Source organism: Mesoplodon mirus (genome assembly GCF_964341445.2).
Source record: "Mesoplodon mirus genome assembly, chromosome: 4".
Lineage (NCBI taxonomy): Eukaryota > Metazoa > Chordata > Mammalia > Artiodactyla > Ziphiidae > Mesoplodon > Mesoplodon mirus.
The window spans coordinates 62,150,141-62,174,490 of record NC_138979.1 but is presented as its reverse complement, the minus strand read 5'-3'; the positions used below and the strand labels follow the sequence as shown (position 1 = coordinate 62,174,490).

The 24,350-nt window shown below is 40.2% G+C and overlaps 1 protein-coding gene across 1 annotated transcript in view; it reads right to left on the bottom strand.

Annotated features, from left to right (window-relative positions):
* ARIH1 (ariadne RBR E3 ubiquitin protein ligase 1) overlaps positions 1-14,837 on the bottom strand; it is a 122,422-nt gene extending 107,585 nt beyond the window's left edge. Inside the window, exon 1 of the mRNA XM_082618073.1 lies at positions 14,167-14,837. Coding sequence (XP_082474199.1) covers positions 14,167-14,538 — 372 coding nt within the window. The 5' untranslated portion in view covers positions 14,539-14,837. The remainder of the gene's footprint in view (positions 1-14,166) is intronic.
* Between the last annotated feature and the right edge of the window lie 9,513 nt (positions 14,838-24,350).

The following is a 24,350-nucleotide window of genomic DNA, read 5'->3' as shown; positions in this document are numbered from 1 at the left end:
TCTCCCCCATTCTGTTATTTTCCCAAATCTAAGATATTCCTTACTGCCATCTTTAAAATGTCATACTTTCTAGCTGGAATTCTAGTTCAAGGAATGCAGGCAGCCTCTAGAAGTGAAACAGGCAAGGGAACAGATTCTCCTCTAGAGCCTCCAGAAGGAACACAGCCTGCCAACTCCTTGATTTTAGCCCAGTGAGACTCACTTTGAACTTGACTTTCTCAACTGTAAAATAATGAATTTCTGTTGTTTTAAGTCACTAACTTTGTGTTAACTTATTACAACAACAAAAGAAAACTAACACTGAGACTTGTCTCAATGAATGGAGGAACACTTTGTCTTCCACTCAGGACATTTACTGAATCCTGGGATTGCACAAGGCCGAGACTAAAAATCTAAAACCTCTGAAAGGCAAAGGGGCAATGATTAAAGTTTGGGACCCACCAGGGGAGGGGCTGCTGAGGAAAACACCACGTTCTTAGTTGAAGACTCTAAAAGGCCAATGGCAGATAAGAGATAAGCTGAAACTGAACAGGGCTAGAACTCAGCCTTACTGGATTAAGGCAACCATTCATCACTCCCACTGTCAAGCAGAAGGAAAAATAAAAATCCTCTCTGGAGGAATCCATCATCATCCAGAATCTCTAACTACTTTATATACAGTGTTCAGCATGAAATCAAAATATGTCAACTGACAGGAACACCTGACTGAAAACTGGGAGGAAAATAAAGATAATATGAAAAGACTAACAGATAATTCGGATATTGGAGTTAGCTGACAAAACTTTTAGGAATAAATTCTTAATATGCTGGAGAAGACAGAGCAAAAGATGGAAAACAGATGAAAAAGAAGAAATCACCAGAAAATTAGCATCTATAAAAAAAGGATCAAATGGAAACTCTAGAATATAGTATCTGAAATTAATAATTAATTGAGGGGTGTTTTAACAGCAAATCAGACAAAGGAGAAGACAGATTTAGAGGCCCAGATGATAAATCAATGGAAATCATCCAAACTGAAGCACAGAGAAAAAAGGATGTAAGATGCACAAGAGAGCATTGGACACATATGGAAAAACCTCTAATGTATATGTAACTGGACTCTCAGAAGCAAAGGGGATAAAGGCAAAACTGAGCATTTCCAAAACTCATAAGACATCACAGATTCAAAAGGACCTGAAAACACAAAGCAAGATAAACACAAAGAAAACCACAACTAGACACAAAGTAAAAAATATTACAAACATCCAGATTAAACGTTCCTTAGCTTCCTCCTACCGCAAACAATGGAAGCCAGAAAACAATGGAATCTTTAAAGTGCTGAAAGAAAACTACTACCAACCTAAAATTACAAACATAGCAAAATATTCTTCAAGGATGGGGGTGAAATAAAAATATTTACACATTGGGGCTTCCCTGGTGGCGCAGTGGTTGACAGTCCGCCTGCCGGTGCAGGGGACACGGGTTCGTGCCCCGGTCCGGGTGGATCCCACATGCCGCAGAGCGGCTGGGCCTTGAGCCTGCGTGTCCGGAGCCTGTGCTCCGCAACGGGAGAGGCCACAACAGTGAGAGGCCCGCGTATCGCAAAAATATATATATATATATTTACACAAAAAATGTTTACTAAGTGCCTACTATGTGTCAGGTACTGTCTGGGCACTGGGACTACAGCAATGAATAAAACAAAGTCACTGCTCTCATAGAGCTTTCACTGAAATGTAAGAAGTCAGAATATAAACAGATTAACAAACGGAATATGTCAGATGGTATCTCTGCTAGCTCCTCCTTGAAATATTAAGCATCCCATTCTATTTCCAAACATCTTTCCCAAACTAGTAATACCTCATGATTCACATTTCTAATATTTCTGTTAATACCCCCCACAGCCTCTAACATAGCTTATATATAAATGTTTCCGAATTATCAGTAGTAATTCCTAATCAGCAGTAATTCCTAACTTGTCATATATAACCCATTGCTAATTTACAGTAAACTCATATAACGTGGTTAGTCATATCTCCTGTTTGCACACCAATACTATGCTTCCTTAGTGATTCAGAAATATTTCAGAATATCAGAGCAGTGATTCTCAACCTGTTTGGTCTCAGAATCCCTCTTCATCTTAAAAATTATTGAAGGTGCCAGAGTTTTGCTTATGTGAATTATAACTATCAATATTTATGATGTTAGATATCAAAACAGAATTTTTAAAATATGTATTAATTCATTAAAAAGTAACAGTAATAAACCCCATTATATGTTAATACAAAAATCATTTTTATGAAAATTATATATTCTAAAACAAAAAAGTGAGAAAAGTGCACTATTTTAAAGTCTCTTTAATATCTGGCTAAATAGAAAACAGATTCTCATATCTGCTTCTGTATTCAATCCTTAAGTATGTTGTTTTGTTTAAAGATTTAAAGAAAATGTAGCCTCTCAAAGATATGTAGTTGGAAAAAGCAGAACTTTTATAGCCTTTTCAGATAAGTACGGATATTCTTTTTGATATTACACCAAAACTCAAAAAGTGGTCATTTCTTAAAGGCTAGTTGTAAAATAGAATCTGAAACAATATCAAAGAACTTTTCTTGTTCTTGCTATATTAAAAATCCAATCTTGAACTCTGAATGGATCATTTACCAATGCACGATTGTGAAATATCACAATTGGTCACTGGAAAATTGGTCATTTGGAAAATACTGGTTCATTATGTTAAGCAGATCTTCTAAATGTTGACATATTATACAGTATTTCATCAGGAAGCTCTCAGCCTCACAATGGCAGATATAAGTTTTCCAAAATTCTAATTTTCACTTAAAAACTAAATATTTTATCATTGGCAACAAATACTGTAAGCAGTTTTTCTTAAAATAACAGGTGTATTTCCTTCATTTTGAAGAAACATTTACAAACATTTGTCTGAATAACCAGTTTGCCAGTCATTTTTTCAAGTAAAAACGGTGTTCCGTCAAACAAGCAGCTTGTTCAGCTCACAAATCAAATGTACAGATGTTTTTCTTCAAGACAACCTCTGTACTTTAGTATGCAGAAGTGCTTTATGCATACCACCAATTTTGCCACATAAGCTACTAAGAAAATGTGTGTACTTAAGGGATACGATATAACACTAATAATTTTTACTGCTTCACCCAGGACAATAAGTGAAACCAACAATTTTACTGAGTGTATGGCAGTGAAAAAGAAAATGACTACTGGCATAGTTGGTGCCACCGGTTTGACCTGTGCTAAGGTTCCCGCGGTTTTACCCACCCACTGCTTCTGTACCATCAGTACAAATCCCAGCACATTAAAAAAGGCAAGTAAAGTCTTAAAAAGTTTTCCTCTTATGGGCCATACTTTGAGAACTACTGTATTAGAAGGACTCAGGTGTTTTTAACATAACTCTCAGTTCATATAAAGTGCCAGGGAACTACATGCAAATAATAAAGTTTAATCTAAAACAGTTGCTATATATTCAGAGGCCTTAAAAAGCTTGCCCCGGGCTTCCCTGGTGGCGCAGTGGTTCAGAGTCCGCTTGCCGCTGCAGGGGACATGGGTTCCTGCCCCGGTCCAGGAGGATCCTGCATGCCACGGAGCGGCTGGGTCCGTGGGCCATGGCCGCTGGGCCTGCGTGTCCGGAGCCTGTGCTCCGCGGCAGGAGAGGCCACAACGGTGAGAGGCCCGCGTAACACACACACCAAAAAAAAAAAAAAAAAAAAAGCTTGCCCTCTTGGAATTTAAACACTTTTTTCTTGCCATCTTCTTACACTATTACTGTGGTGTTACCTAGAAATCATAAAATAATTTATTAGTGCCAGAAGAAAATCGTGTCTGGCTCCCTTTGGTTTACAGATAAGGAAACCAAAGAAGCAAGCATTTGCTAAAAGGACAAACTTCAGTATGTATTCACTGAGTCTCTACTATGTCAGAGACTGTTAGTGTGACATATGCTATGGATGAAGACTCAGCTCTCACCCTCAAAACCCTCATAGCTAGCTAGTGACTTAGGTATTGGGATGGCTATATTACAGCCTCATGTAGGCCACACCAAACATCCTTACAAAGTGCTATGCAAACACAGGTAAGAAAGCAGTGATGGTAGAGAAGAGCGACCTGGTAAGAGATACGTAATATCTGAGCAGAGTATGAGTAGGACTGTATCAGGCAGTTAAAAAGAGAAAGAGCATCACAAGAAGAGGGACCAGCATGAGCAAAAACAGGAAAACATAAATGTGTATTACATATTAAGAAATTATAAGAAGTGCACTGGGGTTGGTGGGAGAATCGGGAACAGAAGATAAAACTGAAAAAATCAGCTATAATCAAGATGGGGAAGCCATGAACACCGTATTATAGAATCTAGACCAGACGTATAATAGGAAATGTGTGGGGCAGCAGGGAGGACAATGAAGTCTCTTTTTTTTTTAAGCAGGAAAATGACTAGTATATTTGTATTTGGTAGTATGATAGACAGACTGGAAGCCCAGGGACAAAAAGGCAAAATAAAAAGAGGACCTAGGGAGTTTCCTGGTGGTCCAGTAGTTAGGACTCCTGGATTTCAATGCCTTGGCCCGGGGTTCAATCCCTCGTTGGGGAACTAAGATCCCACAAGCCACATGAGGAGACAAAAAAAAAAAGGCCTTAGATTAGGCTTAGTTAGTAAAAAGGAGAGGAATAACATAAATTTCAGAGATAACTTGATCAGGGCTAATTAGATATGGGAAATGCAGGGCAAAAAAGAATCAATGATGACTTTCAAATTCCAAGAATGGTTAACTAGCAAGTCAATCAAAGGAAGAACAGCCTTAAGGAGAGAAGGCAGTAAATTAGGGTTTCAAATGGGTTTCAGAGAAATATCTGTCCAAAATGTCACAAGTTTCAATGTGTCCATATTAGAGGTTTTTACTTATAAACACTTGCTAAGAGAATCAGAAAATACTTCAGCCTCTAGCTTATACGTAACCCCTAAAAAATGTACAATTGTGATTGAGAAAGGATATATTACCAAGTAATTGAAATCATTTAATATTTGAATTAGAAGTATGACAGTTTCAAAGGAGATAGCAAAGCAAGCCTGGGGAGAAGTGTCTGAGATTATAGCTATTCTTAGCATTGTCTAAACAAATGTCTTAGTAATAAGGAAATGCTACCTAATACTTCATTATCTGCTGTAGTTTTTGCCAAAATGTATTAAGTGTCAGGTCACTGTGACACTTCTTCTAAATGGAACATAGGAAAAAGGAAAAATGCTATTCAGCAAGTTTACATTACAGGGAAAAAATACTACACGAAAAATCTCCCAATGCAGTATTTGGCCTTAATACTAGCATTCTCATTTTTAAAAATGAAAAAAAGTAGGGCTCTGAAAGTTAATCTGCCAGAGCAGCTGCTAACTCAATAAGACTTTTAAAACTGCCTCTAAGATACCAAACTACCCATTAATTTAATTCAAATACCAACTGGGTATCTACTATGCACCAAGATACATCAAGAAATATTATTCAAGATCAAGCCAGATGACTACCTATCACTGGGTGAATAAAAATTTAGAAAGAAAGCTAAAATTTAGGAAGAAACTTAAATTACATGGTTGTAGAAATCTACTGATTCTATAAAATGTGCCATTCTTTTGGAATTGAAGATCTATCACTGGCCCGCATTTTAATTAGCTTGGGCAGTTTCGATTTGCTTTGTTTTAAATACAGTAGGCTTTTTTAAACACTGAAAATAAGGCAAGGACTGCCACTACTATCTCCATGGGCTCCAAAGGATCCAGTCATCCCAGGTTAGAAGCAGCCTCGGATTACAGATTATTCACTCACCTAGTAAGTGATCATCAAATGTCAGCCTAACTACTCATTCTTCCATTTATCCCATCATTTAATGGGAATAATTAAGCTACTTGTAAAGGTACATAGTAACACAGTGTGTGAAGATAGTCAAGATCTTAGCAAAGGGGACTCCCCGGGTGGTGCAGTGGTTAAGAATCCACCTGCCAATGCAGGGGACATGGGTTCAAGCCCTAGTCCGGGAAGATCCCACATGTCGCGGAGCAACTAAGCCCGTGCGCCACAATTACTGAGCCGGCGCTCCAGAGCCTGCGAGCCACAACAACTCAGTCTGCGTGCCACAACTACTGAATATCTCACACCTAGAGCCCATGCTCCGCAACAAGAGAAGCCACCACAATGAGAAGCCCGCACACTGCAACGAAGAGTAGCCCCCGCTCGCCGCCAACTAGAGAAAGCCCAAGCGCAGCAACAAAGACCCAACACGGCCTAAATAAATAAATAAATTTATTTTTTTAAAAAGATCTTAGCAAAGTTATGGGCCTGTGATTCTTTTTTTTTTTTCTTTTTTTTTTGCGGTAGGCAGGCCTCTCACTGTTGTGGCCTCTCCTGTTGCAGAGCACAGGCTCCGGACGCGCAGGCTCAGCGGCCATGGCTCACGGGCCCAGCCGCTCCGCGGCATGTGGGATCTTCCCGGACCGGGGCACAAACCCGTGTCCCCTGCATCGGCAGGCGGACTCTCAACCACTGCGCCACCAGGGAAGCCCCAGGCCTGTGATTCTATACCTATGAAAAGTGTCTAATGGAAAAACAGAGTAGGCAACATACATATTCAAAGATATAGGTTCACTGTCATAAAAGGAACAAAGAAAAGGGGATTGATTAACTTCAAGAAGAAAAGTTTTTCCTTCATGCTTCCAAACAATAATTGTTAAGAAAACAACAATAAAAACCTTCATCCAAAGGGCCACCCTAGGAACAACAGGTCAAAGTTAAAATGGAAACAGATTTTAATTCCATTTTTTTTCCCTAAATCAAGAGTTAAACTTAGAATGAGCTACATCACAAAATATCTGTCATTTACTCATAGTTAAGCAGACCGGAATGTTAAAGACAGAGGATTCTTAGAGACACTGGACAACAACAGGGGCTTTCAACCCTAGTTGTACATTTAAATAAACCAGGGAAAACTTCTGTTTAATGACAATGCCTGGTCCAAACTCCCAGAGGCCCATTTGCTTAGTCCTGGGTTATGAGTGCCAGCATTTTTTTAAATCCTCAAGTAAAGAAATCTGAATAAAATGAGTAGACTGCATCGATGTCAATATATTGATTATATTATACTACAGTTCTGCAAGATGTTACCACTGTAGAAAAATCAGTAAAAAGGGTATATGGGATCTCTCTGCATTATTTCTTGCACCTGCATGTGACTCTACAATTATCTCAAAATTTAAAATGTGATGAAAAATTCCCAGGTGATTCCACTATGTAGCTAAAATTAAAAACAAACAAACAAACGAATGGAGAATCTCAGATTCCTGCCAAATCTAAGAAGCTGCAAATTATTCTTTCAATCTCAGCCATTGAAAGGTAATTAGGAATGTTTATCATTTAAAGATATAATACTTTGCAAAGCCAAACACAAATAATTTATGCTTATTCAAAACTAAAAAATCCAAATTACTGTAATACCCTCCCATTTGTATATAAATTGAATGGATAAACATTATACAGTAGTTCTCATTCACCTCTTGACTAAGCCAGATTATATACATCATGGTAGGTAGCCTGTAAAATGGCCCCCAGGATCCCCCTCCTCGTCTTCCTACTTCTGTGTAATTCCTTCCTCTTGAGTGTGAGCTGGACTTACTCAAAACAAGTAGAATATGGCGAAGGGATGGGATGTCACTTCTGAGATGAAGTTATAAAAGACTGTGGCTTCCATCTTGGGGGCTCTCTATCACACACACCCCCTCCTGGCACCCGCCCCATGGGAAAGAAGCTACTGTGTTGAAAGCCACTTTCTGGAGAAGCCCACATGTCAGGAACTGGCCAAAAACCAGCCAGTGAAAAATCTGATGCCTGCCCAACAGCCACACGAGTGAGCCTGGAAAGGGATCTTCCCCTAGTCAAATCTAGCTGATATGTTGGTTGCAGCCTTATAAGGGACCCTGAGACGAGGCACCCAACTAAGGTGAAGCCAGAATCATGGCCCACAGAAAATGTGTGGCCCACAGAAAATGTGAGATAATAAATGTTTGTTGTTTTTAAGCCACTAAGTTTTGGTAGAAATATAGGGCTAAAGATAACTAATACATACAGCTGCCACAGGTCAAATCCAGAAGAAAGTAATCTAATCTGATGACTTCTGCCTACCTTTGTTCATAGTATCAAACCTCCCAGTTTCTACAACAGTATCACCTATAACTAACAAACTCGGTTTTACCTGAGCTGACTTCACCATCACCGGGACACACTTTCCTCATTCTTACTTCAATTTCTTAGAAGGGCTTCCTATCCATCTGTTCTATCCATCTAAATCCTAGACATCTTCCAGATAACACCCACAGATCTCTCTTCCATGAACACCTATTACTATCCATTTAGCAATGACCTAATAGCTTTGAGTGTCTAAATTCAGAGACCATGAACTCCTTGAGAACAAGTCTCATATTTTCTTCAACATGTTACACAGTATTGAGCAGTTGCATTTACAGTATCCAAGACCTTACATCCCTTCCAGTGTATCAACTAAAGAAACTCTCTCAACTATTTTTGTTTAAAAAACAAAAACAGGGCCTCCCTGGTGGCGCAGTGGTTGAGAGTCCGCCTGCCGATGCAGGGGATACGGGTTCGTGCCCCGGTCTGGGAGGATCCCATATGCCGTGGAGCGGCTGGGCCCGTGAGCCATGGCCGCTGGGCCTGCGCATCCGGAGCCTGTGCTCCGCAACGGGGGAGGCCACAACAGTGAGAGGCCCGCATACCGCAAAAAAAAAAAAAAACAAAAAAACAAAAAAAAAACAAAAAAAAAAAAAAACAAAAACAAAAACCCAGGGGGTGAGGAAGGGTGGAAGAAAACCCAAGTGTTCCAACCTAGAATGTGAGATGTCACTAGTTTGGCCTGCATGTTTGCAATAACTGAGTAAAGACCACCCTAATCTGAAGGATTACAGTAATGATAAGAAATCCCCTCCATAATTAGCCTAGTAAGTGTTGTGCAGGCTCTTGAAATTTTCCTTTTATTAGTTTCTTAAACAATCTGCCTTCCTTCATTAACCCACTCTCTAGTAATTTATCACTAGTCATTCATTACACATGGAGAAACACTGCTGTTAAATTTCAACTAGACCAGTGGTTCTCAAACTTTAGCTTGCATCAGCATCACCTGGAATGCTTGTTAAAAGAGACTGCCGGGGCTTCCCTGGTGGCACAGTGGTTGAGAGTCCGCCTGCCGATGCAGAGGACACGGGTTTGTGCCCCAGTCCGGGAAGATCCCACATGCCGCAGAGCGGCTGGGCCCGTGAGCCATGGCCGCTGAGCCTGCATGTCCGGAGCCTGTGCTCCGCAACGGGAGAGGCCACAACAGTGAGAGGCCCGCGTACCGCAAAAAAAAAAAAAATTAATTAATTAATTTTAAAAAGAGAGACTGCCGGAGCCCACCCCCTTAGTTTCTGATTCATAGGACTAATGCCATAAGTGATTCAAAAAGAATTAATGTAATTTAAAGCCTATAGCTCAAGGAGATCAGCTGGGAAAAGATAAAAGTTCAAGAGGAATAAACCACACCAAACACCTTAATAGCTTCAAAATACACACACACACTACTTCCCCTCTCCCCCACCCTAAAAGTTAACCAATTTAAATTCATCTTGATACAACCACTTGAATTCAATTTCTTGGAAACAATGAGCACCTCCAACTCACTGAGGTTTTAAAAGGATGTTAGAAAAACAAAGCATTAATGTAAAAAAGACCAATCCATTATTAGTTCATCACTCCTGTTTTAACTTCCCAGATCCAAAAAACAGGCAAAGGAAAACAAAAACTGAAGGTTCTGAGATGTAAATTAACTTGCCAGTTAGGAAAAGCAGTGGCTAGAACCGACTCCTGTACCAATACACAATACACTGGACTATACTGTCTCTAATTTATGCATGAAACCTCACCTTAGAAGCTCTTTAATTAAATATTTTAATTAAATAAATAAATGGGTGAAATAATATTAAAGATTTCAAATCAACAGCCAATAGAAAATTTCCCTCATAAAGGTTACATTATTTCTGTTGCCTTTAAAACAGGTTATTTAGAATAATAAATAATAGGAAGACGCCCACCCACTTCTCTTTATGCCTCCTCTCTGACCACTCACATCCAACAGTCCCACGCGCCTCTTCCTCAGCACACCCTTTAAACGTGGTATTTCCTAAGGGTTACTTGACCTTCTCACTCTACTCATTCTCCCTGAGTGAGTCAAAATCATGACACTGGATGAACTATGACTATTCCAGTGGTTCGGAACTATCACTAGAGTGGCTAAAAATATAGAGATGCTTAGGCTCCAATTCATATCTGACTAATGGATAACAATCTCTGGGAATGGAGCCCAAGGACCTCTATGTTCCCCACCTCCATATGCTTCTTAGGCAAGAACCATGTCCTCTAGAGTGACAAGCACAGACACAAGGCACAACCAACATCTGCTAAAGATTGCTGTGGAAACACAAAACAGTAAGTTTAAACATCCCTCAACTGCAGAGTTGTGTAGTGTTAGTTTAATAAATTACTTAGATATTTAGGCAATTACGTTAGATAACCACTGTATCATTATTAACCACTTTAATATGAACAATACTAGTTAAGTTAAATGTAGGTAAATAGGGGCTTTAAGCACTTCTCTATCATTACTATAATTTAAAGAACATCCCTGATCTTTTCTTAAAAGTTCAAAAGGTAAGCTAAGTAGCCACAGAGAGTTTTAATAAAACAAGAACAAATTAGACAAACTATAACAAGAGTTACAGAAAGTCAGAAAACCAAGAGCTTTCTAAAAGAAAAAGTGTTAACTTACTTGATTGAAGACTAGAACTAACACACAGATATCTACAAATAACAGTATTAATCTGTTGTTGCCCAGAAAAAGTAATCAAATTCCCCCAGGAAAGATTAAATTAACTTGGCATCCTTTTTACATTCAATCTCTTTCTCCTGCACATTTATTTTCAAATCCACTAACATAACTGATTCAAAAGTAGCACTGGGAAGAAGGCGATTTAAATTATCTAGAATTAACAGTAAGCTCCCTGATGTGAACTAAGTAAAACAATGGTTTTTAAACTTACTTAAAACTTACTGTCATATTAAACCAACATTAGTTTTTTTGTTTCGTTTTGTTTTGTGGTACGCAGGCCTCTCACTGTTGTGGCCTCTCCTGTTGCGGAGCACAGGCTCCGGACGCGCAGGCTCAGCGGCCATGGCTCACGGGCCCAGCCGCTCCGCGGCATGTGGGACCTTCCCAGACCGGGGCACGAACCCATGTCCCCTGCAGTAGCAGGCGGACTCTCAACCACTGCGCCACCAGGGAAACCCACCAACGTTAGTTTTAACTGAAAAACTTAAAGGCTCTATGAATATAAACAGGCCTTATAAATCAATAAAAGATAAACATCCCAAAAGGGGGTAAAGTGAGCAAAAGCAAAGGGCAATTTATGAAAGAAATACCAGTGCCCAATAAACACATTAAAAGTTCAATCTCATCAGTTTAAAAATAAAAAAGCAAATTTAAAAAATGATAACCTTTCTGAAGCAATGTGGTAATATGTATCAAATGGTTGAAAATAAGCAAATTCTTTGACTCAGCAATTCAATTTATCCTAAGAAAATAAAACATTCAAAGATATATCTATAAGCATATTCCCAATGAGGTTTATAAAAAATGGAAACTGGACAATAAAAAGGAAGACCAATAATAACAGATTGATTAAATAAATTAGTTTAGATATGTAATTGTGTAAGCACCTGAAAAATAATTACTTATTGGCAGGAGAAAATTGACACTCCTGTTTTTATAACCTGCTTTTTTCTACTGAAAACATAAAGAGAACACAAAGTTTGACTGTGTTATTATTTAAAAAAATATATGTACAATGTATCCATAGGTCTGGAACAATTATTACATTCAAATTCTGATGTATCTCTCCCAGTGGCAGGCAAAATAATTCTTTTGTCTTTTTTTTCTCCTTACCGCATCAGTTTTTTTCTTACAATGTAATGTGTTACCTGTGTAACTTTTTAAGTTTAAATCTATTAACATAAATAACTTATAACATAACCAAAGCCTAGTTTAGTGTACCATTTGCCTAGTGTATACCATTTGGAGAAAAAACGGTCTGGGATAAATCCTATCCTTTGATTTACTGATGTTTCTAAATATGAACTTTTAACAAGGGAAAGATACTTATTTCAGCAATCCTACTTAAGAGCATGCTTAACATGAAGTAAACTAGGAAAAAAAAAGAGTTGTATCAAAAATCCAGCATGAAAACATGATTAAAGTAGGACACCTAAAAAAATCCCTAGTATTTTGTAGGTCTCCTTAGTTCAGTTCATCTGCTTTTATTCCTTTTCCCCTAAACTAACAAAGAAAAAATGATGGCACATGCATTAGCTACATCTCTGTTCCAGAAGCGACATAAAGAACTTGTAAGGTTTGGCCTCAGTGATTAAGGACACACCTAAGAGCTGAAAACGCTGGATGAGATTTACCTACATGAAAACAGACTATAAGTTACAAAGTTAAATAATAAATATCCATGAATTTTTAAAGCTAATTAAAATGCCAATAAGCTAGGTACAAAGTTTGAAAACATGAGATTTTATATAGATTTACTATATACTTTATATCATAAATAAATGAAAAGAAAATTCAGGGTTTCACTGTAAATTGTTTCCTCAAAAAAAGAAAATTTCTCAATTTAGCGACCTAAGAACTCAACTGTCATATTTTTAGGATCAGAAAGAGCAGTAAAACTTATCTTTCTTCTACAACCCTTCAATTTCCTCCTCAAACTACATCGTCTATAGAAAATTTGAAATTTCCACTCTTTAGTAATAGCACTAGATTTTCAGATTTTTTTTTACTATTATTCAAAACACTCTCTCCAAATAGGCCTAAATAGATGGTTCCACTTTCAAAAGAAAGTGTCGCTTACTAAACAGTACTGTAAAAATCTATTAATCATTTAAACTCAACAAGTAGGCAGTGACATACTGCTAATTTGCCAGTGAATATTGGCCAATTTTAAGGGGGGAAAAATGACATATCAGAAGGCAATAGTAACCTGCTGCTCACGTATACAGTTTCATTCCATGTAACTAGTGTTTTCTAAGAGCTGCACTGAATCAAGACTCCATTTCTATTCTTCAGTCATACCCCTGACCCCTCATAATTGTTTTCTCCAAATAAATGTAAACTTTTGATTTCCTAAAGCTCAAAAACGCAAAATCTGACCCACGAGAAGGTTAAATGAGATGTGGTTATCAACTTAAACCGAGCCCAACTTGCTGACCACGAAATACAAATTATCAGAGAAAAGGAGTCCAGAAGCAGAAAGTCTCCACTTGCTAACTCACAGCAGAGTCCTGTCCAATATTACACAATAACACTGCGTTTTGCTGTGGTTTTAGCTGCAAGGCTGGGTGTGCAAGCTGCAGCAACTATTCCAACAGCTTCAAGTATGCTACAACTGAAAAAAGTAGTAGTCAGGACCCAAAAGAACAGCAAGCACTTAAAAAGAGGCAAGCAGAAGCCTCACCATCAGAAAAGAAGACCCATCAGCACCTCTTCCGAGAAATAGTTCCCTTCCCCCACCTTTAAGTAGGCACTTAAGACTGCCAAGCAGATCCATTTCTTTATTAACTGGTGCCCACTTGGGGCAACCGTACACCAAGCAGCTCTTAGGCCTACTCTAACCCCTTCCAAAAGTTCTCAAGTGAGACTGAAGGCCGGGGAAACCGTCTTGAGGGCCCAGTTCTTCCAGCTCTCCTCCACCCCACCTACGCCCCGCCCCTGTAGGCGCTCCTAGGGCCAGAGGAAGGACACCCGGCCCAGGGACGGGCAGGAATTGCCCGTAAGAGAAGTCTTAGGCGGCCGGAGGCCTCCGCCATAGCAGGACCTGGAAAGCACCGCCCCCAGCGCACCTCCCCACACCCGGCGAATGTCTGCTCTATCCCCAGCAGAGACAGCGGAGGAGACAGGGCCGGGAGGCACCGGGCTGGGCTGCGCACCAGGCCCAGGCCTGCCCCTCGGGGCCGCGCGGACCACCCGAATCTGCTCCCGGGTCCGTCCCGGTCCAGCCCGCGCCGGGGCCACCCTCACCTGGATGACCTCGTTGACCTCCCGGATACATTCCACCATGTGTTGCAGAATCTGCTCGGCCGTGAGCACCTCGTAGCGGTAATCCTCCTCCTGCTCGTGCCCCGGCCCGCCGCCGCCGCCGCCGCCACCACCGCCACCACCGCCGGGCCCCAGAGCGCTGCCGCCGCCGCCGCCCGTCTCCCCGCACAGCAGTCCGTCCCGCTCCCCGCCGACGCCCAGCCCGGGCTCCACCAGCTCCACCTCGCCCAGATCCAGGTTATCATCGTCCGGCTCGTCGTCGTCCTCGTCCTCCTCCTCCTCGGCGCCGCTGTCCTCCTCACTGCACTCTTCGTCCTCGTCGAACTCGTAATTGTAGCCCTCGTCCGAGTCCATGGCGCGACGCGCGGGGGCCTGGCGGACGCTGGCCCCTGAGGCGGGGAGAGGGCGGGGACGCCGAGGCCCCGGCTCTCGCTCCGGCTCCGGCTGATGTCCGGACGCAGGCCTGGCTCCGGCCCCGTGGGCCGCGGCTCCTCCCCGGGCGCGGCGGCTGGCGGCGGCGGGGAGGGCGCGGAGGAGGGAGGGAGGGAGCGAGGGGGCCGCTTGCCGCCCGCCTCAGTCAGACGCGGCTCCGCTCTGGCCTCCGAAGGAAAACTGTCCCCAGCGCTACCTCCACGGCCGCTGCTACTGCTACTGAGCCAACAAAGGGGCGTGCGTCACCGCGTCGCGCTGCGTCGTCGCGTCACTGCTCTTGACGTAATTGCGCCCCGCCCCGCCGCCCCTGCGTGGAGTGCGGGGAGACCCCACGGCCCGGGCTGGCCCAGGGAAGGTGGCGCGCTGCGGCGCGGCGGGAATTGCCGGCTGGGTTCCGGCTGCGGTTGCTCTTTGGGCCGACACCAGCGGACGGTGTACTGGAGGAGGCTGTGGCCTCCTGGTCACAGAGGGGGACGGTTGGGGGGGGGCACCTGGACCACCCAGGTGGTGGTTTTTGCCTCAAGCCATGGGGATCCAGCCCCTCGCGCAATCTGGGGGGGAAGGTTGCCTTCCCACCGGGCCGGGGAGACCCTTCCCGCCCGCCCTGGAGTAATTTCAGGAAGACCTCGGCTGTTCAGCTAATATTCCTGTTGCCTGGGCTACTCAGTGAATTCTGTTTTATGCAGATCTTCTAAACTGTGTAGCAGGTGAACCTCGTTTTAAGTAATTCATTTGATTCTGTACAGACGTGCTGTGATTTTTAAGTCGCCTATAGTGACGTCATTTAAAAGAAGCGTTTCCTGAACTCAGCTTATCAAGCACCTATTCAAGGCCCTAAACAATGTTACAGTCGTGGCTTGCCTTAAATGAGCACCGTGTAAGGGGTTTACATATATGTTTCTCATCTTCACGGAGCCACAGTACCCATTTTATACCTGAGACTCAAAGGGAAAGAGACTTGACCAAGACCACAGAACACTTGCTCTATTTTAGCGCTTAGGTGACCTTAAATATCAATCATAAAAATACTTTATAGGGGCTTCCCTGGTGGCGCAGTGGTTGAGAGTCCGCCTGCCGATGCAGGGGACACGGGTTCGTGCCCCGGTCCGGGAGGATCCCACATGCCGCGGAGCGGCTGGGCCCGTGAGCCATGGCCGCTGAGCCTACGCGTCCGGAGCCTGTGCTCCACAACGGGAGAGGCCACAACAGTGAGAGGCCCGCATACCACACACACAAAAAAAACTTTATAATGCATAATATTGTATTATGTACTGCATTGTATATAAAATGCATTGTAAGACAACACAATACCGACAATAATAGAAATATCTACAGAGACCAAATAAAGCAGAGATAGTGCTTGTCTCTTATCTGGAAATGCGATGTGTGAGCTGAGTGTTGATGGATGGCTAGGAGTTTTAACAGCGAAGGTAGGGAAGATGGTCTAGCCTGAGAAAAGAACAAAAGCAGTAGCACAGTAGGTGTAAAGTAGTTTATTTGGGGAGCTTAAAATGCAAGCAGGGTAAATGGCAAAATATGAAGCAAGTTGGTGACCAGGAAAGTGAGGGTATTTTATGACATTCTAACAGTAGGCCTAAATCTTTGTAAGTGGGACGGGAGAACCAGAGAAATGTTCTGAAGGAAGAAGAGGCATGAGAAAGCTCCCTCTTGGGATAACTTGAAGGACTGGCCAGACTGGAAAATTTTTAAAGTCTGAATACCTAACTTACTTATAAACCTTACCGTTCAACCTACAGGTTCCTTTTGGAAACTGATTCTGAAAAGTGAAAAATTCCTTTACAATGTTCATAAGCCTCTACTAATTTGTCTATTTTGTAAATTTTTTAATAATCAGATTTCCTAAAACAATCTTAGGATTTGCAAATTAAAGCTTTTAACATCAATGCTGGTAGGTCTTGGTCCTTTGATTCTATTTAGCGATTCTAGGTTGTTGCCACACCTGGGGCAAGTTAAGGACACTAGTAGCCCTTCTCATCCCCACTATCATACACCTACAGAAAAAATCAGCAATGCTTCTCAGTACCCTAAACTCCTTTGCCCCATCTTTCTTTTCATCTACCCCTATCTTGAGTGAACCTTACCATTCACATCCTGCCCTTTGGTACTGGAGCAGCTGACCACTATTGGAGAAATTTTCATAATCACATGCATTCTGTTATTAAATTCCAATCACCTACCACACCTGAACCCTCAACACCACCCAGCAATCCTGTTAAATTTTTCTGAATTGTTCTCCCACTCTAGGCAACTCTTTCAAACCTTTGCCAGTTTTTTCAAATCCCCAATCCTGCTCTTCCAAATCCTCTCAAAGTAGTGACTTTACATCACAGAGACATTTGACATCATAAGAACCAATATGACTGAAGCATACTGAGCAAAAAGAGAGTGTTAGGGGATAAAGTCAGAGAGGGCAGATCAAGGCAGAGAGCCAGTAGGACCTTGTAGGGCATCTTAAGAAGTTTACATTATTACAATAGGAAGCATTAAAGGATTTTAAGCAGAAGAATGCAAACATATGATCTGTGGGTTGTTTTATTTTTTTAATAACTATGGGTGCTTTGTGGAGAATGGACTATGAAAGCAGAGACCAATTATGAGGCTGTCTCAGTAGTCCAGGTGAATAATGATAATGGCTTGGGCCAGGGTTGTGACAGTGGGGATGATGAGAAGTGGTCAGTTTCATGTATAATTTGAAAGTAGAGCCAACAGATTTGCTGATGGCTTGCCTGTGGGGTTGATGGAGGAATCAAGGATGCCTCTTAAATTGGGGGCTTGAGCAACTGGGTGAATGGTGGTGCTGTTTACTGAAATATGTTAAATTTGATATGCATGTTAGACATCGAGGTAGAGATGTTGAGAGGGCAGTTCCATAGGCTAATATACAAGACTGAAGGTCAAGAGAAGTTAGGGCTAGATATAGAATTTCACCAGTGTTTATGTCAACAATGTTGAGAAGCAGCATAGGCTAAAATTTAAGAGCTTAGGCTCTGGAAGAAACAGAGCAGAATTCACCTCTGTCCCTTCAGTTGTTATCTATAACTTTGAACGAATTACTGAGCTTCACTTTGGAGGATTATAATTCCTATTCTCATAGGATTATTTGTGAGGAGCAAATGGAACAATATATTTAAAGCACTTGACACAGTGCCTGGCACATAGTTATATGTTCACAAAATTAAAACTTTAAAAAAGTGTCATAAGTCACCTTACATCTTTCAGGAAAAGAACAATAGCCAGTTGGATTTATAACCTTTTAATTGATTTTATTTTGATTATACATGTATGTACATGGACTATGTCATCCCTGTTTTCCAGGGAAGAAAATTGTCCTGCTTTTTTCTTAGAAATCTTTTCCATAATCTGATGACTCCTTTTTTGGTCATTATCATAGTGCTTCTGAATTTTGGGGTCTCCTATTCATGGGTAAACCATGATAATGAAATTTTCAGCAACACTCATTCCATTGATATTTTTCTAAAATATCTTAGAATCAGGTTAGTTTATAGTGCTATTAAAGAAAACCAGTATAACAACTCCTCTCTGGCCCCAAATTGGCTAAGGGATGACCCACATACAATGTTTTTTTAAGTGACTTGATCTTAAAGGTACTACCTGTGTTACTGCCTTCTCAGCTATGGTGATTACTGGGTTGAAGTACAATAGTCTGTAAACAACAACAGGACAAGTTCCTTGAAAAAGAACAGGCAAGTTAATATTTCCTTGGTGTCAAAAGAATAATTGTTTTGTAATTAGGTACTCCCATTTTCCCCATGTCCTCATAAGGTCAAAATTATTAGTACATATTTATTAAATATCTACTCATGGAGCAAAACTCCATAAATATTTATTTGCTCACCAAATAGTTATGAACTAAATTCCAACAGGAAAAATGTGCAAGTGCTTTTCAGATAAATAGAAATTAAAATAGCACTGGAATTTTTCTAATGGCAGATAATAGTGCTGTAAGCTATGAAAAAACCTCTAGTAACGGCGGGGCACTAGGGTGACCAACTGTCCCAGGTGGCACAAAACGGGGGTTTCCTGGGATGTGGAATTTCCAGTGCTAAAACTGGGAAATCTCAGACAAACTGGGATGTGGTCACCTCACCAAAACTTCGTGTATGATTTAATTAAAACACCATTTCCAAACCTAAATGGAAGTTGCTTTTTGTCATTTTGCTTATAAAGTTTTTTTAATGCAACATTTTTGGGTTTTTTTTTTTAATGCTTTAGTTGTTCCTGTGTTTTACCAGGTAGGAGGTAAGAAAATGAAATTTTAATTTTAATATAAATTTAATTTAAAATTAAATTTTAGCAAATGTGCAAAGAGATTCTAATAAGCTAATTGAATACTTCGCATTTCTTTAAAAACATCTGTGTACTTCATATTTTGTTATAAATAACAATTAAGTGTTATACCATTGTTGAGAGGTAGATCTTATAACAGTTCTATAATAATAAATATAAATAATAATAAGGCTTAGAGAAACTGTGGTTATATGCCTCATTAGAAGTCTGGTAGAAACAGTAATACAGTAACCAAAAATAGAACCTGAGACTCCTGACTGCAGCCCCCTGTCTAAAATACACTCTCTACCTTATCTTTCTTCTAGAATACAGAATTATAGACTTTATTATTGAACCGGAAATTTTAAACAAGTGATTATCTACAATGTGTGGTAAGATAATGCTGGATCTAGAAGTAGAGTATATACACGCCCTCATACAATTAGACAAATGTACAAAACCATAGTGTCTGTGTTCCCCATAATTGCAAGGCACATTTATTTGGCCTAATAGTGTGCTTATATTACAGCAAAAAAACAGCAAATGATCACCCACCCCACCAAGAAGTGAGCATATATTTGTCCTAATGACTTAATCATTTGAAGAAAAAAGGTTTTTTTGTTTGTTTCTTTGTTTTTTCTCTTTTTGGCCGCACCGTGAGGCATGCTGCACTTCCATGAGCAGGGATGGAACTTGTGCCCCCTGCAGTGGAAGCGCAGAGTCTTAACCGTTGGACCACCAGGGAAGTCCAAAAAAGTACTTTTATAACAAAGTTTGCAAGAGAAATGCTTCTCTGGTTTACCATATCCCTATTGTGTTGCCCTGTGGATGTATTTGAATGAATGGATGAATGAATGGGCAAAAAGTGAGCAAATATATTATTGAGTGTCTATTATATGCTAGAGTAGATGCATGCACCTTTTAAATTTACTCCTTATGATCTCATGAAGTTGGGATTCTTTTTTTTTTAACTGAAGTATAGTTGATTTACAATGTTATGCCAATCTCTGCTGTGCAGGAAAGTGACTCAATTTTACACATATATACATTATTTTTTTAATATTCTTTTCCATCATGGTTTATCCCAGGAGATTCCATATAGTTCCCTGTACTATACAGTAGGACCTTGTTGTTTACCCATTCTAAATGTAATAGTTTGCATCTAGAAGTTGGGATTCTTTATTTCTTTTTTTTTGAATTTTTGAATTTTATTTTATTTATTTTTTTATACAGCAGGTTCTTATTAGTTATCTATTTGATACATATTAGTGTATATATGTCAATCCCAATCTCCCAATTCATCACACCATCACCCCAACCCCCTGCCGTTTTCCCCCCTTGGTGTCCATACGTTTGTTCTCTACATCTGTGTCTCAATTTCTGCCCTGCATACCGGTTCATCTGTACCATTTTTCTAGGTTCCACATATACACATTAATATACGATATTTGTTTTTCTCTTTCTGACTTACTTCACTCTGTATGACAGTCTCTAAATCCATCCATGTGTCTACAAATGACCCAATTTCATTCCTTTTTATTGCTGAGTAATATTCCACTGTATATATGTACCACATTATCTTTATCCATTCGTCTGTCGATGGACATTTAGGTTGCTTCCATGACCTGGCTATTGTAAATAGTGCTGCAATGAACATTGGGGTGCATGTGTCTTTTTGAATTATGGTTTTCTCTGGGTATATGCCCAGTAGTGGGATTGCTGGATCATACGGTAATTCTATTTTTAGTTTTTAAGGAAACTCCATACTGTTCTCCATAGTGGCTGTATCAATTTACCTTCCCACCAACAGTGCAAGAGGGTTCCCTTTTCTCCACACCCTCTCCAGCATTTGTTGTTTGTAGATTTTCTGATGATGCCCATTCTAACTGGTGTGAGGTGATAGATACCTCATTGTAGTTTTGATTTTCATGTCTCTAATAATTAGTGATGTTGAGCAGCTTTTCATGTGCTTCTTGGCCATCTGTATGTCTTCTCTGGAGAAATGTCTATTTAGGTCTTCTGCCCGTTTTTGGATTGGGTTGTTTGTTTTTTTAATATTGAGCTGCATGAGCTGTTTATATATTTTGGAGATTAATCCTTTGTCCGTTGATTCGTTTGCAAATATTTTCTCCCATTCTGAGGGTTGTCTTTTCGTCTTGTTTGTAGTTTCCTTTGCTTTGCAAAAGCTTTTAAGTTTCATTAGGTCCCATTTGTTTATTTTTGTTTTTATTTCCATTACTCTAGGAGGTAGATCAAAAGAGATCTTGCTGTGATTTATGTCAAAGAGTGTTCTTCCTGTGTTTTCCTTTAAGAGTTTTATAATGTCAGGTCTTACATTTAGGTCTCTAATCATTTTGAGTTTATTTTTGTGCATGATGTTAGGGAGTGTTCTAATTTCATTCTTTTACATGTAGCTGTCCAGTTTTCCCAGCACCACTTATTGAAGAGACTGTCTTTTCTCCATTGTATATCCTTGCCTCCTTTGTCACAGATTAGTCAACCATAGGTGTGTGGGTTTATCTCTGGGCTTCCTATCCTGTTCCATTGATCTATATTTCTGTTTTTGTGCCAGTACCATATTATCTTGATTACTGTAGCTTTGTAGTATAGTCTGAAATCAGGGAGTCTGATTGCTCCAGCTCCATTTTTTTCCCTCAATACTGCTTTGGCTATTCAGAGTCTTTTGTGTCTCCATATAAATTTTAAGATTTTTTTGTTCTAGTTCTGTAAAAAATGCCATTGGTAATTTGATAGGGATTGCATTGAATCTGTAGATTGCTTTGGGTAGTATAGTCATTTTCACAATATTGATTCTTCCAATCCAAGAACACGGTATATCTCTCCATCTATTTGTGTCACCTTTGATTTCTTTCATCAGTGTCTTATAGTTTTCTGAGTACAGGTCTTTTACCTCCTTAGGTAGGTTTATTCCTAGATATTTTATTCTTTTTGTTGCAATGGGATTGTTCCCTTAATTTTTCTTTCTGATCTTTCATTGTTAGTGTATAGGAATGCAAGAGATTTCTGTGCATTAATTTTGTATCCTACAACTTTACCAGATTCATTGATTAGCTCTAGTAGTTTTCTGGTGGCATCTTTAGCATTCTCTATGTATAGTATCATGTCATCTGCAAACAGTGACAGTTTTACTTCTTCTTTTCCAATTAGTATTCCCTTTATTTCCTTTTCTTCTCTGATTACCGTGGCTAGGACTTCCAAAACTATGTTGAATAATAGTGGCAAGTGGATGGACTTAGAGTCTGTCATACAGAGTGAAGTAAGTCAGAAAGAGAAAGACAAATACCATATGCTAACATATATTTATGGAATTTAAGAAAAAAAATGTCATGAAAACCTAGGGGTAAGACAGGAATAAAGACACAGACCTACTAGAGAATGGACTTGAGGATATGGGGAGGGGGAAGGGTAAGCTGTGACAAAGTGAGAGAGTGGCATGGACATATATACACTGCCAAACGTAAAATAGATAGCTAGTGGGAAGCAGCCGCATAGCACAGGGAGATCAGCTCGGTTCTTTGTGACCACCTAGAGGGGTGGGATAGGGAGGGTGGGAGGGAGGGAGATGCAAGAGGGAAGAGGTATGGGAACATATGTATATGTATAACTGATTCACTTTGTTATAAAGCAGAAACTAACACACCATTGTAAAGCAATTATACTCCAATAAAGATGTAAAAAAACAAGTGTAAAAAATAAATAAATAAATATATAAAAAATAATAGTGGCAAGAGTGGACATCCTTGTCTTGTTCCTGATCTTAGAGGAAATGCTTTCAGTTTTTCACCACTGAGAACGATGTTGGCTGTGGGTTTGTCGTATATGGCCTTCATTATGTTGAGGTAGGTTCCCTCTATGCCCACTTTCTGGAGAGTTTTTATCATAAATGGGTGTTGAATTTTGTCAAAAGCTTTTTCTGCATCTATTGAGATGATCATATGGTTTTTATTCTTCAATTTGTTAATATGGTGTATCACATTGATTGATTTGCATATATTGAAGAATCCTTGCATCCCTGGGACAAATCCCACTTGATCATGGTGTATGGTCCTTTTAATGTGTTGTTGGATTCTGTTTGCTAGTATTTTGTTGAGGATTTTTACATCTATATTCATCAGTGATATAGTCTGTAATTTTCTTTTTTTGTGGTATCTTTGTCTGGTTTTGGTATCAGGGTGATGATGGCCTCACAGAATGAGTTTGGGAGTGTTCCTTCCTCTGCAATTTTTTGGAAGAGTTTAGAAGGATGGGTGTTAGCTCTTCTCTAAATGTTTGATAGAATTCACCTGTGAGGCCATCTGGCCCTGGACTTTTGTTGGAAGACTTTTTTTTTTTTTTTTTTTTTGCGGTACACGGGCCTCTCACTGCTGTGGCCTCTCCCGTTGCGGAGCACAGGCTCCGGATGCGCAGGCCCAGCAGCCACGGCTCACGGGCCCAGCCGCTCCGCAGCATGTGGGATCCTCCCAGACAGGGGCACGAACCCGTGTCCCCCGCATCAGCAGGCGGACTCTCAACCACTGCGCCACCAGGGAAGCCCTGTTGGAAGATTTTAAATCACAGTTTCAATATCATTACTTGTCATTGGTCTGTTCATATTTTCTATGTCTTCCTGGTTCGGTCTTGGAAGGTTATACCTTTCTAAGAATTCGTCTGTTTCTTCCAGGTTGTCCATTTTATTGGCATAGAGTTGCTTGTAGTAGTCTCTTATGATGCTTTGTATTTCTTCAGTGTCCCTTGTTTAGAAGTTGGGATGCTTAATTTTATGGGTGAGGAAAAAGACGAAAAGTAATTTGCCAAAATTCACCACAGGTGACAGAGCTTTGATTCAAGTCCAAGTTTTCAGAGTCCAAGCCCACTCTTTTTTCCATACAATTCTCAGTAATAGTAATAAGAGCCTATCCCTTTTCTAGAATGTGCTTTTGTATTTGTTATAATGGAATAATTGCTATCAAGCCTACTGTTGTCCAGATTGGCAGCATAAACATTGACTGTATGCAATGTTTGTTCCTCCTGGAAACAGGTAATAAAAATAGAATAGTGAATAAACAAGTGTGTTATCTTCAATCCAAGTAGTCCCGCTTTAATCTTGCAGATACAACCTTATTGCTTTTAATGAAAACTTAAAATACATGTCACAATTTTTTTTTTTGTCAATCCATGAATAGTTACTTATTAGTGACTACCCAGTGCAAAACACCTTTCTACACATTCTGGAGAGATTTAAATAAGAAGAACCCTGCCATCTAAGAAATCATTATTTAAGGGAAAGAGATTTAAATTTAAAGGAAAGGTTAGTTATAAAAATGGTAACTGTGACAAACCAAGAAGAATGGCACAGATGGTACATGCTAAGGAGTTTACAAGAGACACAAGTCACTAAACTGAGGTGTTCTAAGAAAGCATCATAT